Source organism: Diabrotica undecimpunctata, chromosome 8 (assembly GCF_040954645.1).
Source record: "Diabrotica undecimpunctata isolate CICGRU chromosome 8, icDiaUnde3, whole genome shotgun sequence".
NCBI lineage: Eukaryota > Metazoa > Arthropoda > Insecta > Coleoptera > Chrysomelidae > Diabrotica > Diabrotica undecimpunctata.
Genome location: NC_092810.1, coordinates 113280862 through 113296721, shown reverse-complemented (window position 1 = coordinate 113296721; position 15860 = coordinate 113280862). Strand labels below are relative to the sequence as shown.

The following is a 15860-nucleotide window of genomic DNA, read 5'->3' as shown; positions in this document are numbered from 1 at the left end:
CTTGGTTACTTTTGGCTTTGTTAAATAGACTTCGAAAGTACAATATTGTAGAGCAAAGCAAGTAAATAAGCAGATCAGTTGGTATATTTAAACTTATGGTATGTTGGAACAAAATAACACCACAATAAAATCAAGTTTATTATTACTATACTTAATATTTATGTTGCATTCATACACAGAAAGAAGAAAAAGAAATATTGTTTGATTTATGAATATTTACTCATATATGGGAAATTAATTACACGGTAATAATTCGTTTAAATTAATTAATAAATACGATAACACTAATCAACAACTATCTCTAGATATGTTTTAATGATGATATAATGGAGCATTATGAACAGCCGGGGCAGCTAAGAGTACTTTTCCGTGCCCATGGGCTGGAGCTGGATGGACGGGATGTCCGGATTTTTCAACAACTGCGTTGAAACCGTTGTGGTCATCAGCAGTGTAGTGAACGGTACGAAGGGTACCATCGGCTTCAGCTACGCTGTAAGAACCTTTTACTACATCTCCATCACGCACTTCTTGTTGGGATTTGTGGTCACCGGTGTGTTCGTCTTTGACTCCATAGTTAAATTCGTATTTGGGGTGAGTCTAAAGCAGTAAATTATGAATTACGTAACTAATATATTTAGGAACAGAGAATTAAATATCTTATTGTTAAGTAATATTATCTAAACTATTTACTTGTATATCATATAAAAATATTGCAGAGTTTAGAAAAATAAAAGACTCAAATTATTTACCCCGCACCGTATGATTTATACTTAATCTTAGTGATTTCATATATGTATAAAAAATAGAGTGTTATTAATTAAAAATGAAAAAATATAATTGTTTACTTACATTTAATTGTTCATCGGGATGAGAAGAATGTCCATGAGCGAGAAGAGGAGCAGAATATCCATGTGCAACTGGTGCAGCATATGCATGACTTAACACAGGAGCAGCATATCCGTGTCCATGTTCAGATACACCTAGACTTGTAGAGGCGTATGATGTAGCTTGTCCATGACCATGGCCGTAGTCCAAAACACCTGCTTGAGCTACAGCTGTAAGAGCTAGTACTGACAAAATCTGAAAAATTAAAAATAATTACTAATAATAAATATATAACTAAAAAGCACTTGTAAATTCTACTAATAGTAAAAAAGAAACATTTTCCAATTAAAATAAATGATACTCAGATCCTTATTATAGACATTAAAAGATGTCGGGAGGTATTTATTTTAATGCTGGATGCTATTATGAGGATACAAAAAATTTAATTAATTGTTTGAAATGAATTTAGCGAATACGCGAACGTATTTGGCGTAGTTGTTGGCTTTAGATGATATCTTGATGATATCTTGGATGTTTCTGAATATATATGCTTGTTTAATACATGTATGTATTTTAGGTAGTCATTGTGTTTTGCAAAGCAGCTGCTATAAATAAATTTATGAACTAAAACATAAGCTTAAGTAAAGAAAAGTGAAGCTAACATGATAGAAGTCAAAAGTTACCAACTGACAAATATATTTTGTTACTTGAAGTAGATCACAGATATTATAGACATTTTATATATGTCTACGGCGTACAATAGACTGGAGTACAATACAGGAAATATACAAAGAGTTGAGCGCAAACTAGTTTTATAAAAAAAATAGTAAAATAAAACAGAAAATTAACAACTGAATTAAATGAACAAAAATTGGAATAAAATAATTATCTGAAGAAAAATAACTTAAAGTAATAAGGAATTAAGCAAAAACATAATAAGGATGTTTTTTTTTGGCATAGAGTTTTAGTCATTCAGCCAGACTTAACATTGTTGAAACGGTTATCTGAGTTTATATTAAAATAAATACAAAACATTAAACAGGTAAACAGGGTCACTCTCTTCTCGCCTAGGGGCCCATCAAGGCATTTTTTTTAAACATACAACACTAGACCACGGTAAGAAAGGAATTTAACAATTGGTTTAAAAACAAAGGTTACGTTATTAACTAATGCATAATTATTTACATGATTATTTTACTATCTTTTAAAAACATAACTAAGGAATCATACACTGCTCTCGAGTCTAGTGATCATAAGTCCTGAAGGTTCCAAGGGGCTAATATATTGTGTTTATGTAAATTATTTATTAGCCTTCATGAAATTGTAGTATTTCTGGGGCAACTGAAAAATACGAATATATGATCTAGATTTCCTTTTTCTGTACAAAATTCACATTGATCATTATCTAAAACCTTAAGTTTAAATAAATGTTTGGAGTAACAAGCATGTCCAAATCTCAGTCTTATGATCGTGGTAACATATTTTCTAGGTACATTAAAAAACGTATACCAAGGAGTTTTAGGAATATCTGTTTGAAGAGAAGTGTATCTATTTAGGCTAACAATTGAATATTCCTTCCATATATTATTCCACCTTTGGTATAATCTTAATTTTAAGGAAGCCAGAAAGTCACAAGCCGTAATTTTATACAAAGTTTCTCTACCAGACAAAATACTTGCTCTTGCTAATTGGTCTACATGTTCATTATTTTCCAAACCTATATGTGCTTTAATCCAAACAAAGAGTACATTTTTACCCCTTGTTACTAACTTTTGTTTGATGTCCTTTCTGTAAATAAGAAAGACTGCACATATATTTATTAATCTTGGGAAGACATATGACAAAGTTATCAGAAACCTACTGTAGTGAACATTAAGTAACTCAGAAGAGCCGTCTTAATATGTGAGAATAATGCAAGACATATATGAGAGGTTAACAACTAGCGTTAGAACGAATTAATCGTTGAGTTTAATGGGAGACACTAAATAAAATTAGGTCCAAATTTAAACAAAAACCAAGAAAAAACCAATAAAATAATAAAAATGGTCAACATATTTAGAATCATAGTTAAACTTGAATTAATTTCTTAACAACGTTTAAATTTATTAAATTAGACTTCAAACAGAATACGACAAAAAAGTTAAATAAATACAATATTTTATTTTAAATCTTCACTTACTTTTGAGAACATATTGCTGATGTAAAGAAACAGAATACACTGAATCAAATTAAAATGTTGCGCTTTTTATATGATACAATAAGCAACCGAAATAATATTGGGATCAAAAGAATCACGGTCAAGTTTTGTAATATTTCTAGGCGTTGTACCCAACCCACCTATATCTTCGGGCATTTTGGTCTTCATAATGAGACAGTGCAATATACTAATTAGTGTTTGACAATTCTTTAGGCAAATTTATTTCTTAGAAGTGTCTAGACTTTTTTTAAGGAATTTATAGATTAATTTTGTAAATTTAATAAAACTTTGACTGGAAACTCACGTTATAAACATAATTAAACATGATTGGACAAGGAAAGATTTATATGATTATTACCGTTTTTGATACGGCACTCAGTAAATAGTGCAGATATTTTCGATTAACCCATTATGACCTAGCGTTACGTATATGTAACGTTTGTAGATCCGTACAAAATTCTTATATGCGGCTTTAGTTAAGCTATTAGCAGGTAGATGGTGTAATAGGTCAGTTTTTAAAAGCAAGTTCTGTCGTTAGAAGTGAACTTTGAATATATTGTTTATTGTATGTTATTTGTTTATGTATTTTGTATGTATGTATTTTGTATTTATAGACAGCAGAAGGGGTCCAGGGAGGAGAAGACACTCGTGGCTCCAAAACTTGCGGCAATGGTTCGGATTGTCATCTGCTGAACTATTCAGATCTGCCGTAAACAAAGTCAGAATAGCCATGTTGATTGCCAACGTTCGGAACGGACAAGGCACATGAAGAAGAAGATGTTATTTGTTTTTTATTTAGAATTGCCGCATCAAACATTACAGGTTGTTAGCGGGTTTTACAGATTTTACAGTAACAAAATATACTAATTACTAGTTACTAGACTTAGGAAAATATGCAAATAAAAAAGTATGAAATATGCGCATAAATATGCAGTATTTTATGCAAAAATATGCACTATTTTATGCAAAAATATGCAGTATTTTATGCAAAATAAGCATATTTATCTAGAAAATGTGCATGTAATAAAAAATATTTACAATATTTTTTTATTTACAAAAACACTTACAATATTATAGATACATAACATATACAATTATTTTAACATAGAAATTAGCTGCTTCCAACCATGTTCCCCAACGTGTTAAAATGGGTTGCGGTGGCAGCGGAACAGCAGGAAGCATATCTCTGTAACATTGTATTCTTATAGATGATTTCAGGAATACCTTTTTGACGCTCGCTATTAAACTGTTAACTAATGGAAACTTGTTTCTTAATTCCTCCGTAACTCTGTTTATTCCATGCGCTAAACAAGTGACATGTATTAAGTTTGGATTGCAATATTTTTTTAAAAAAGAACAAAGTTTTCATTAGATAATTTTGAAAGCGTTATATTAGAAGATACTAATGCACGACACAAGTCTTCGTTAAAAGTTTCTTGTCCGGTTTGTTTTTTGGAACTTGACTGAAATCACTTGGACACTGAAGGTTGATATTTTTCACCGGATGTGATTTTTACTTTTTTAGCTAAATTATTATTATTAGCTAAATGTTTCGCGGTTCTGACATGCTGATCTATTTAAAAAAAATTTTCAGATGAAATCTAAAAAAGAATATAAATATTCTATAGTTGTACCCATTTTTAAAATCTAAGATTGTAGAAATAAACTAAAAATGAACAGTTTTTGCATAACAATTATAATATTTAAATTAAATCAAATAAAAATCGGTGAAGTAATGTTGAAAATGTCAAGAAATGACTGTGCAAGAAGGAAGAACCCCCAAATATTTACAAAAGCCTCTTGGTCTTTTCTGTTAACATTTAAAGAAAAAATACTGTGAGCATAAATTAAAAGCACTTAATTAATTAAGTCCAATATATGATATGTTTTTGTTTTTAGCAAAATTAAAGCAAACTATGCTATTGTTAGAAAAAAATGTTAGCGACCTTTCAGTGGACTATTGAATGATTTGAATTTTAAATAAGTAGGTATCCTATGTTTTTATCGCAAGGAGTTTAAAAAATGCTTGAAAAAAGAAAAAATACATCGATTTATTGCGAACTAGTCTTGTGTCGGTACTTTTCTTAAACATAATCTCCAATTTTAAAATCTTTGTTTTTACCACCGTGAAATTTTTAAAATAAAATAAAAAATAATACATATGTACTTACGGTTTTGCCACAACATGAGCAATAAACTTTATCCATATCCAAAGATAGCTCTTTGTAAGATTTTATCCAAGTTAAAACATTGCTTATTTTCGGCATTTTCAAAGCACAATAATTATTCACAATTAGAAATACACGTTGTTCACGCCTCCAATTTTACAACAAAAGTAAAACCAAGTGAAACTGATCATCAAAATAAAAATTTTTACCTAGAGACATAAACTGGCAAACACAAACCCTTAATTCCAGGACAAAACGTGACAAAACTATAAGCCGCTGTCTTTTATTAGTTACTATACCAAGAATTTTAATACCAAGTAATTATAAAACAAAATATAAAAATTAAATATTGACATTTTTTTACTATCTGTAAGTTTGAATATAAAAGTATATAGTTAACACCAAATTTTCAAATTATATGCCCCTTATGCTCACTTTTATAAAAATATGCAAAATTTGAGTTTTTTATACATTATATGCAAAATATGCAGTTTGCATATTTGCCTATAATAATAATAAATTATAAATTACAAAATAATATATATAATTATTAAATTTTATGTAATAAACGTATGTCCTTAAGGAATTTGATTGTATTTGATACATTACAGTTTAAAATGTCTTTGAAGTTTATTTGCTTCTTCTGGTATGTTGTTGATGGCTCTTTCGTAGGAATGAAGAGGGCATTTAAGAAATCTATATGCTGAGCAGTTATTGGACATTCACAGTAGGAACATTCAGGTAGCTCTTTTGTTATAAGTTGCTGCTGAGTTAACGCTGTATGTCCAATTCTTAATCGATTTATAATCACCTGTTTCCTTTTATTTTCTGGAAATTGCAGTTTAGTACCAATCCTAGTTTTAACATTTTTAAGTTTAGATGTAGTAGAATTCCACATTTGTTGCCAATTTTTTACACAATGCTGTTTAATATTGAGCTGGATATCACTAAATGGAATTGTTGTCAATATTTCAGTTTGCTCGTTAGTAACAGCTTTGTTTGCCAATTTATCCACTTTTTCACATCCTGCGATACTTGTTTGCGACGGTACCCAAAGAAATTTGACTTTTGCATGTCTTTTTTGTAGGTGGTAAGTGATATATTTGCTTTAAGCTCTGAAGAACAGATAAAGAGTCAGTAATGAGAAGAAAGTTTGAGCTTGCATGACCCTTACATACGTCTAATGCCTTTAAAATGGCGATTGCTTCTGCCGTAAAAATGCTGCAGAATTGAGGGATATGAATTCCATATTCAGTACTTCCTAGTATAAAGGCCACTGCATGTCTATTTTTAGTTCTCGATTCATTAGTAAAAATCTTGTTATAGCCAGTGTATTCTGATATCCGTTCTTGATATAGCTTGTTGATCATTATAGGATTTGTGATACTCTTTGGATAGGCCTTGAGGGATATGTCAATAGTGGGAGAATATTAGTAATCCTAAGAGATATAGTTCGTTGTGTAAAATAAAAATGTGTTAGCTGCTCCAGGTCAAAACCATATCTCGTTAAACGTTCTTTAATGGGTGAATAATTTAAATTTTTGATGCCAACATCTAGGTGGATGTGTTTTGTAAAGAAGTGGGTAGTTTATGTTATTAGGGTTGGAAGACAATCTCGCAGCATAATTTAAAGAAATGTGTTGTCTTTGTATTGATAAGGGGGGTTCATCAAGGATAATTTTATATGATTTATTCTTGGTGAACATGTCCGATTCGATGGAAGCTGGTGTACGATTTGAGTAAGTATTATATATTTAATTTCTTTGTCAATTATGCAGCATTAAATAGTATTTGTTTAGCTAATAGTTGTATTTACATGTTAGGTTAGGTATTTTTTAAAACTATAGTTCATAGACGTACGCAAAACCGTTGTTTTGTTTGTGTTACAGATATGTAACGCTAGGTTATTATAAAGCCAAAAAATGTTTACAGTATATATTGATGATTTTATTTTTATTTGTCGTTATTTATGGTTAAAACAGATATGAGAAAGAAAATTATAGTTGTTTATTGACAATTTTGATTTCATTTTGTTTTAATTTTAAAAGGAATTTGACTCTTCAGGAAAGGTTAGAACGAGCATACATTGATTATATAAAGAAGATATGTATGGAACCACCGGAAAGTCATGTTTTGACAAACAAAGATTCTGCAGAAGAGGATACTGAAGGTACCGTGGATAATTCAGCACGCCGTTAATTGAGAGCACAAGTCAAAATTATATTCCCAGATTCAACAAATAATTCTTCCTACTCTACTTTAGATGAACCAACTTAGCAGTACATCTGATGAGAATATAATCCTGAAGCAATTAACGAATAAGCGTGAGAGAAAATCAACATTTATAATGCCAGATAAGACAAATCTTAAAGATAGTACACAAAGGGCCTTAGATGGGGATATTATACACAGTCACGTCATACCTTTTCCATTACCAAATTATAAAAAATATAGTGAAATATTTTGTGTGTGGATATGTTTGAACAATTTATTGATAATGGTATAATATTAATCTACTACAAAACGAGTCCAATAAATAAATATACTTCTTTTAAGAATTATCCTGATCCGTTAATTACCTTAATAAATCCTTAAATGTTTTATAGGGATTTTCTTGTCAGCGGTTATGCTGTCAAATGGTGTTTATTTATGGCACTTCTCCTCCTTTTATTATTCACCTTACCTGCAGGTATAATGTAAGACATAAAAACAAACTTCCCAGTTTCATGCATACAGTGCAAAAAAATGTTCGTCTTTCAATCTCAGTTCTGGATACTATTTAATCCACATTATGTTATATTCCACTTTTGACATATTTAATAAACAAAAATTATATATATATATACAAGGATTTCCACAGTTTTCACTGTATTCCTTCACTCAACCGTTTTCTCCAATTTTTCCTGTTTAGCCAGTCCCCTGACACACAACACAAACAAAAATTAACTAACTCAAATTTCACATATAAAATGGAACTAAAAGTTTCACAGCTTTTTTTTTTATTAGAATTAACGTGTCTCAACATCTTAGGTCATTGACACGGGAGCAAAGGTTTACAATAGTACTTACAAAGTTATGATATAAAGTTTACAATTGTGAAGAATAAAAATATTATGTAAATTATATTTTGTTAAACAATTGAGAAGTCTTTAAAAAGTCTATTAGGCTCTTGAGTCGGCTTGAACAGTTCAGAAGTTCTTCTAGACTATGGGTTATATTGTTGGCAATGCGGGTGGCCTGGTAGTGCTGACATTCTGTGAGGATGTGTTTGACGGTGATAGGAATATCGTTGCAGTGAGAGCATAACTGTTGGTCTGTAGAGGACATAAGATGACCGTGTGTCAAACGTGTGTGTCCTATCCTCAATCTTCGTATTGCTATCTTTTCTTTTCTGTTCAGAGATGCTAGGGATAAATAGCTGTAAACATTAGGTTGTATTTCTCTCAGCTTTGTGTTTTTGGTGATCCAAAGTTTCTGCCACTTGTCTTGGATATTCCTTTTGAATTTTGATTTTAAGTCTTCTTGGAGCTGTATGTTGTAGACAGGTAGGTTGGATGTAGATGCTTCTTTTGCAGCGCTGTCAGCCATCTCATTTCCTTGGATGCCGATATGAGAAGGCACCCATATTATTGTTATTGAAGTCCCTCGGGAAGTGAGGAGATGGATCGATTCTAATATTTTTTGTACTAAATGATGTTGATTGTAAATATTTTTTAACGAATGAATTGCGGATAAGGAATCGGTACATAGAGCTACACTTTGATGATTGTCAAAAGGGAACTCGAGAGCTTTTGAAATACTAAAGAGTTCTCCTGAAAATACGCTACATTCGTTTGATATTCGGTATTGTCGCAGCACTGTATCAACTGTAGTGACAGAACAGCCAACTCCATCTGCATTTCGGGATGCATCGGTATAAAGCACCTTATCATAGTGGGATGTATTCACAATATCTTTGAAAGCTTGTCGAAAAAAGATATTATTTGTTTGTTGCTTATTAAATTTACAGAGAGAAGTGTTTATAAAAGGAGGTGTTCTAGACCATGGCGGGGATTCTGATTTTATAGATGCAATTGTTTGAGATAATTTTGTGTCTTGGCACAAGGGTTGTAGGATCTGTGGGATTGAAAGTATACATCTGGGCGAGATTACGAGTCCAGGTCTTGGCGAAGTCAGAAGATTAAATACAGGGTTAGTCGGATTCGACGAAATTCTGCTAGCATAAGATAGGAGTAGTTGCTGCCTCCGGAGGTAAAGGGGGAGTTCATGAGATTCACAATAGAGACTTTCAGCGGGACTGGATCGAAAAGCTCCTAAGCAAATTCGGAGAGCAGTATTGTGAACAGAGTTTAAAGATTGTAATAAATTATTGGATGCAGACAAGTAAACTATACAACCATAGTCTAATTTGGATCGGATTATAGCTCGATATATTTTGAGTAGTACACTTTCATCGGCACCCCATTGATGGTGGGACAATGTCTTTAACAAATTCATTCTGCTTAAACAGATGCCTTTTATTTCATCGATATGACGTCGCCAGGTGAGTTTGTTATCGACAGTTAGTCCTAAAAACTTGTAATGATCAATTGACTCTAAACTTACTCCGTTTAGTGTTATTTTGGGTATTTCTGTGCTGTTGTATCTCCTGGTGAATTTAATTATTTTGGATTTATTAGAAGAGAACCTGAAGCCAGTTTTCTCGGACCATGTAGTAAGAGACTCGACAGAATTTTGTAATAAAGATGAGGTTGCAGCTGTGGATTTTCCTTGGCAGTATACAATAAGGTCGTCTGCGTATAGGGCAAATTTAACAGGAGATTTTATATGAGAGCAAATATCATTGATGGCTAGCAGAAAGAGGGTAGAACTCAAAGTAGAACCTTGAGGTACACCATTTTCAGTGACATATTTGTCGGATAATACTCCGTTAACTGTGATTCTGAAATTTCTGTTATTTAAAAAGTTGTTTATAAAGCAAAATATGTTGCCCGTAAGATCATTTTCTACCAGTTTTTTAAGGATAACCGACTTACATGTTGTATCGAAAGCACTTTCTATATCAAAAATTACTGCAATTACGTCTTGCTTGGAGGCCATAGCATTTGCTATATCTGTTTGTAGGATCACTAAATTATCAGTGGTGCTTCTATTAGGTCTAAAACCTGATTGAGCAGGGTTAAGGGTATTGTTTTTTTCTAGATACCAGATTAATCGCTTATTGATCATTTTTTCCAATAATTTGCAAAGGGTACATGTTAGGGAGATTGGAAATATAATGGATTCCCTCCATTTGGAAGGAAATTCTTGTCGGGACCAGATTAGGTTGTACAACTCAAGCAATTTGTTTATGGTTTCTTCATGGAGATATTTGAGGAAAATTGAGGGGATGTCATCAGGGCCAGCAGCTGAGTTTTTTGTAGTGGATAGAGCTAGAGTCAATTCTTGTTTAGAAAAGGGTAGGTTTATTGGGTTGGAAATATCGTTAGTTTTACCACTTGCGGTGTTAAAAGAGTGTAAAGGAGACTTATTTTGGTTTAGCGTTTTCGATTGAAAGTGATGCGCAAAGATCTTGGCAATACTTTGACTTTGAGTCACTATTTTGTTGTCATGAATTAAGGCGGGGATTTTGTAGGCGGTGCTTTGACCTTTCATATGTTTAATTTTGTTCCAAACTTGGCTTGGAGGTGTGTCGGAAGAAATAGAGTTGATATAAAGGTTCCATGAAGTCTTTTTGCTTTCCTTTATGATACGTTTTGATTTAGCTTTAGCTAATTTAAACTTCATAAGATTTTCATTAGTTCTTGTTCGTCTATATTTATTCAGAGCTTTCTTGCATACACGAACTGCTACAGCACAGGAGTCATTCCACCAAGGAACTGATTTTCGTGTAGGTTTAACAGAATATTTTCCTATATATTTTTGAGCGGAGTTAATTATGCAATTAGTGAACTGATCAACTAAGTGGTCTATGTTATATTCATATTTAATTGAATTGACTTGATCTCGGACGTTTAGACTGAAATTCATCCAGTCCGCTTGTGCAATACGCCATTTACTTATTGGGTTGTACGATTTGGGTTTATTGTCTAAGATTAATATAGGGAAATGATCACTATCGAAAAGACTATCTAGAGGACACCATGTTAGAGATGGACCTAGTTTTGGATCACAAAGGCTGAGATCGATATTTGAGAAAGTTCCTGAAGATATATTGAAGTGGGTGCTACAACCAGTATTGAGTAGAAATATATCTTCATTGCTAATTATGTTTTCTATAATTTTTCCTCTGCCAAATGTGCTGTTTGATCCCCACATTATGCTGTGAGCATTAAAATCTCCTACGAGGATGAATGGGGGTGGGAGTTCTGCTATTAGTTTAGAAATTTCTGTATGATTTATCCCCATATTAGGTGGTAAATATATATTGCAAATAGTGATTTTATGAGGACACCAGAATGAAACAGCTACTACTTCTAAATTAGAAGTGATGTTAAATTTTTCGGAATATATATCTGACGATATAAAAATAGAAGTACCGCCACTTGCGCGTAGGGGTGTGGATCTAATCTGATGATAGCCTATGTAATTTTTTAGGTGCGGATTTTGGGTTTCCTTTAAATTTGTTTCTTGTAGACAAAGAATATCTGGAGCGGTCTCTTGGATAAGTTGTTGGATGCGTTCTAGACGGGCGTAAAACCCATCACAATTCCATTGTATTAATGAGAAAGATTATTTTAAAGAGTTTTGGGAGGCAAGGGAAGTATCAGAGTAAGATTCATCGTCACTGGGATCTGTTTGTGAAAGACATGGTAATGTTATTGTATGGTTATTTTCTGCAGATTTAACATTGCATTGATGTCTGATTTTTTTCATTAATCGTGTAAATCTGTTTTTTATTGTTCTTTGAGAAAGATGCGGGTAGATAGAAATCAAATTGGTAAGGAGTGTATTGATGTCGTTTGTAAACTTTAGGGCCTCATGGTAGGGGTCACTGCTGCCTTTAGTATTTTCTAAAAACGCAAAAAGATCGTTTAAGGAGAGTATATTGTTTTGTGGATTTTTGTTGTAATATTCGGTAATGTCAAGTTTAGTAATATCAGAGATACTGGTATCATCCGTTTTTCGCTTTTTCTTTTTGGATTTTCTTTTAGTTAATTCATTAGGGATATAAGGCGGTTGCATTTCAGAGGTTTCAGCTAACGGAGTTGTAGGAAGACTAGATTCGTCATTAAGTGATTCCGAAGGAGGTCTTTTTTGGCCTATTACTGGAATGTCTTGAGACGATTGGACGCTTTCATTTGTATTCGTGTTAGGTTCATTGTTAGAAATGGGAGCTCGGGTTTCTGACTGTATAGAAATAATGACCGATGGGGGATTAATGCAGTTATTTGCAACATGTCCTGTTTGTTTGCAGATAAAACATTCCATTCTATCTGTAGAAAGAAAAATTCTATGTTCATGACCATCATATGGAATAGTTATTGATGTTTGTAGTTCGTAGTTACCTGAAGGGGGAAATATATAAACTTGGCGCCTGAAGCTTAAGACATGACTGAATTCATCTCCAGGGATACCTGCTTTGAGAAACGATATGGGGGATGCTAGTTGTAAGCCAAGACTTTTTATAGCATTTTCAGCTAGATCATGAGGAATAAAAGGTGATATATTTGAAATAACAATTCTTTTGGTTGGAGATATAAGTCTCCGAATATTTAGTGAAAATGTATTAATTTGAATGAATGGATGAGACTTTATCAATTTTTCGACAAGTTCAGAATTAGATAAGTAAATACATACCCTATTATTCGATATCCTGGATGCGAAGCAAATGTTCTTGGCCCCAATGATAGTTCCGATTGCATGTACATAATCGTATAGCTTTAGACTATTCTCGGCATGAAGAACTACGGCCTGATCCTTTTTTGGGAACGTTGGTCTAGGTGCTGATTTTACTGCAGCCGTATAAGATATGTTACTGTTGGTGGTTGGGTTTGTGTTGGTTACAATTTGGTTTGTTGACATTGTTGGATTTGAAGCATCCTCGTAGTCAAAGACAGCTTCTTGCAATTTGTTTGTATTCATTGTTGAGTGTCAGAAGGCGGCAACTTATCATACACCATAGTGATGGAAGTTGCGTAGATATGGAGCAACTAGTGTAATGTCCAAAAATGTTGTTATTTTCTTGTAAGGTTATAATGCACTTAATGAAATATTGTTTATACAAGTTTAGCGATTATATGCACCCGCGAAAGTACACGTATATAGTTACACTGCACTTTGTTATTGTCTGGAACAAGTATAAATCGCAAAACAAGTTTAAAAACTATTATAAACACTGTAAATTACGAGAACGGCAAAAACGATGTTTACTCGTTCAGGCACCGAAGTGGAATCTTTCACAGCTTTTAATACCTAAGGAACTTTTATTATTTAATTAAATATCAGTATAATATTACTTCAAAGATAAGGGTCATATAAAATAACAGTAGCTCATCATAACATTTTTAGGGATGCATTTGGACAACAAACTAACATGGCGATAACATATAAAGCAATTACAATTAACTTGCCATAAGAGAATAAACATTTTAAAAACATGATTAAACGGGAAATGGGGTTTTTTAAATACCAAAAAAATACAATTTAATAGTATACAAATCGTTAATCAGGTCTAAACTGCATTATGGATGCCTCGATTATTAATCTGCCATAAAAACTATTTTAAAATATCTAGATTCAATGCATAATAATGCTATAAATATCGTACTACTGTCAACGCCACTTAAGTTGTCGAGGCGCACAAACCCAAAATTGAAGTCCGCTTAGGGTGGATTAGGTGGTTGTCATCAGTCTCCTCCCAGTAGTCAGGTGCGTAACACAAAAGTGAAGTGCGGCTGTTATTTTTCAGATTTTTTATTATTTTGGATAGTTAAGTGTGTTTGTGGCAGTTTCTTTAAACGATGGCGTTAGAAAGTAATAGAAAGACTAATTCTGTTATTAAAGGACAATCTCGTGAGATCATATATAATGTGTTATTATTTCAAAAATTTTAAGCTTGAAGCAGATACCTTGAAAACTGTGAAAGAAACAACAGCTAAAACAACAGGTTAGTTTGTACAATAAATTAATTTTAATTCGCTATCAAATGAACTGAAAATAATCGAGAGTTTTTAACTTTGCCTTTATATTTTATTAGTCATTATCTGCCTAATTCATTCTCTTTTAGTTGTATAACGTACTTTCGTGGTTCTATCATATGGCATTCTTCTTTTTCATGTACCGTGCTCGATTATCAAATTGGCTGTAGTAATTTTGTTGACGGCAGCTCGGAAAAGGGATGCAGAGGATCTGTAAATCCATTCTTCTTCGACCTGTCCACTCTTCTTCAGTTTACCTTGCCTTGTATTATTAAGTGGAGTATATTATATCTCTCTGGTTGACGCATAACATGACCAAAATATTCAGTTTGCAACGGCATAGCTTTTTAAATAAACATATTTGCAAAAACTTGTGAAATTATAATTATTGTATGTACATCGGTCTTACTCTCGATAATTGAAAGACATTTTTTAACATACTTAAATTCTATCACCTATTAGCACATGAATATATTGTGTACTGTCTTATGGTATGGCAGTAAATATAGACTTTTTACACTTACATACTAGATAAAATGAATCACTATAGTTACTTTTACAGTAATTTCCATCAGAACAATCGAAAGGATAACAAGAGAGGCAAAATGTTCTTTGAAAAATACCGACAGAGTCCAATTTGCCAGTCCAGGCAAAAAACGAATAAAGAGATCAATCATAGATTTGCCGGAATAGCAAACAAGAGACATTCGCAGAATAATCCACGATTTTTATAAAACAGACAAATGTCGGGTTACGGTAAAAAAATTAAAACAAAAAATTCATAACGATTTGGATATCACAATTTCACAGACATCTCTAAGGCTACTCTTGACATCTCTAATGCAATTTCGTTGGAGGAGAACCAAACACAACCGAAAATTACTTATAGGAAAAAGTGAAATACGAGCTTTTAGTATAAAATATCTCAGGCAAATCATACATTTTCGTACTCAAAATAGGCCAATTGTGTATGTTGACGAGACTTACTTACACAGCGGTCATACTTTTTTGAAGAACTGGACTGACGAATCAACAAAGGGATTATTTTTTATAATTTCTAAAGGTCAAAGACTAATAATAGTGCATGCCTGTGGAGACATGGGATCCATTAAGGATGGATTATTAATCTTCAAGTCAGGTACAAAATCAGGGGATTTCCACTCTGAAATGAATGCACATAATTATGGAAAATGGTTACCAAAACGTTTAATACCTAATTTACCTGACTCGGTACTAATTTTTGATAACGCAACTTATCATAGTATTCAGTTAGAGCGGGCGCCTACATCAAACTCAAAAAAAAAAATTAAATGATGGAATGGTTAATACAGAAAAATATTCCATTTATACCTACCGCTTTAAAACCGGATTTATATGAAACCATTAAATATCATAAACCCCGTCATGTAAAATACACGTTCAACGAAATTTTACGCGAGCATGGCCATATTCCTTTGCGTTAACCTCCGTACCATCCTGACTTAAACCCGATTGAACTTATATGGGCTACAGTCAAAAATAATGTAAGTC

The 15860-nt window shown here is 32.6% G+C and overlaps 1 protein-coding gene across 1 annotated transcript; it reads right to left on the bottom strand.

Moving 5' to 3' along the window:
* Positions 1 to 197: 197 nt before the first annotated feature.
* Positions 198 to 3054, bottom strand: LOC140447869 (larval cuticle protein A2B-like). The gene is made up of 3 exons (XM_072540779.1): positions 3005 to 3054; positions 850 to 1080; positions 198 to 597 (listed from the first exon to the last, which is right to left on the bottom strand). Exons 1-3 carry the CDS (start codon positions 3014 to 3016, stop codon positions 313 to 315), a joined length of 528 nt encoding a protein of 175 aa, XP_072396880.1. The 5' UTR covers positions 3017 to 3054; the 3' UTR covers positions 198 to 312.
* Between the last annotated feature and the right edge of the window lie 12806 nt (positions 3055 to 15860).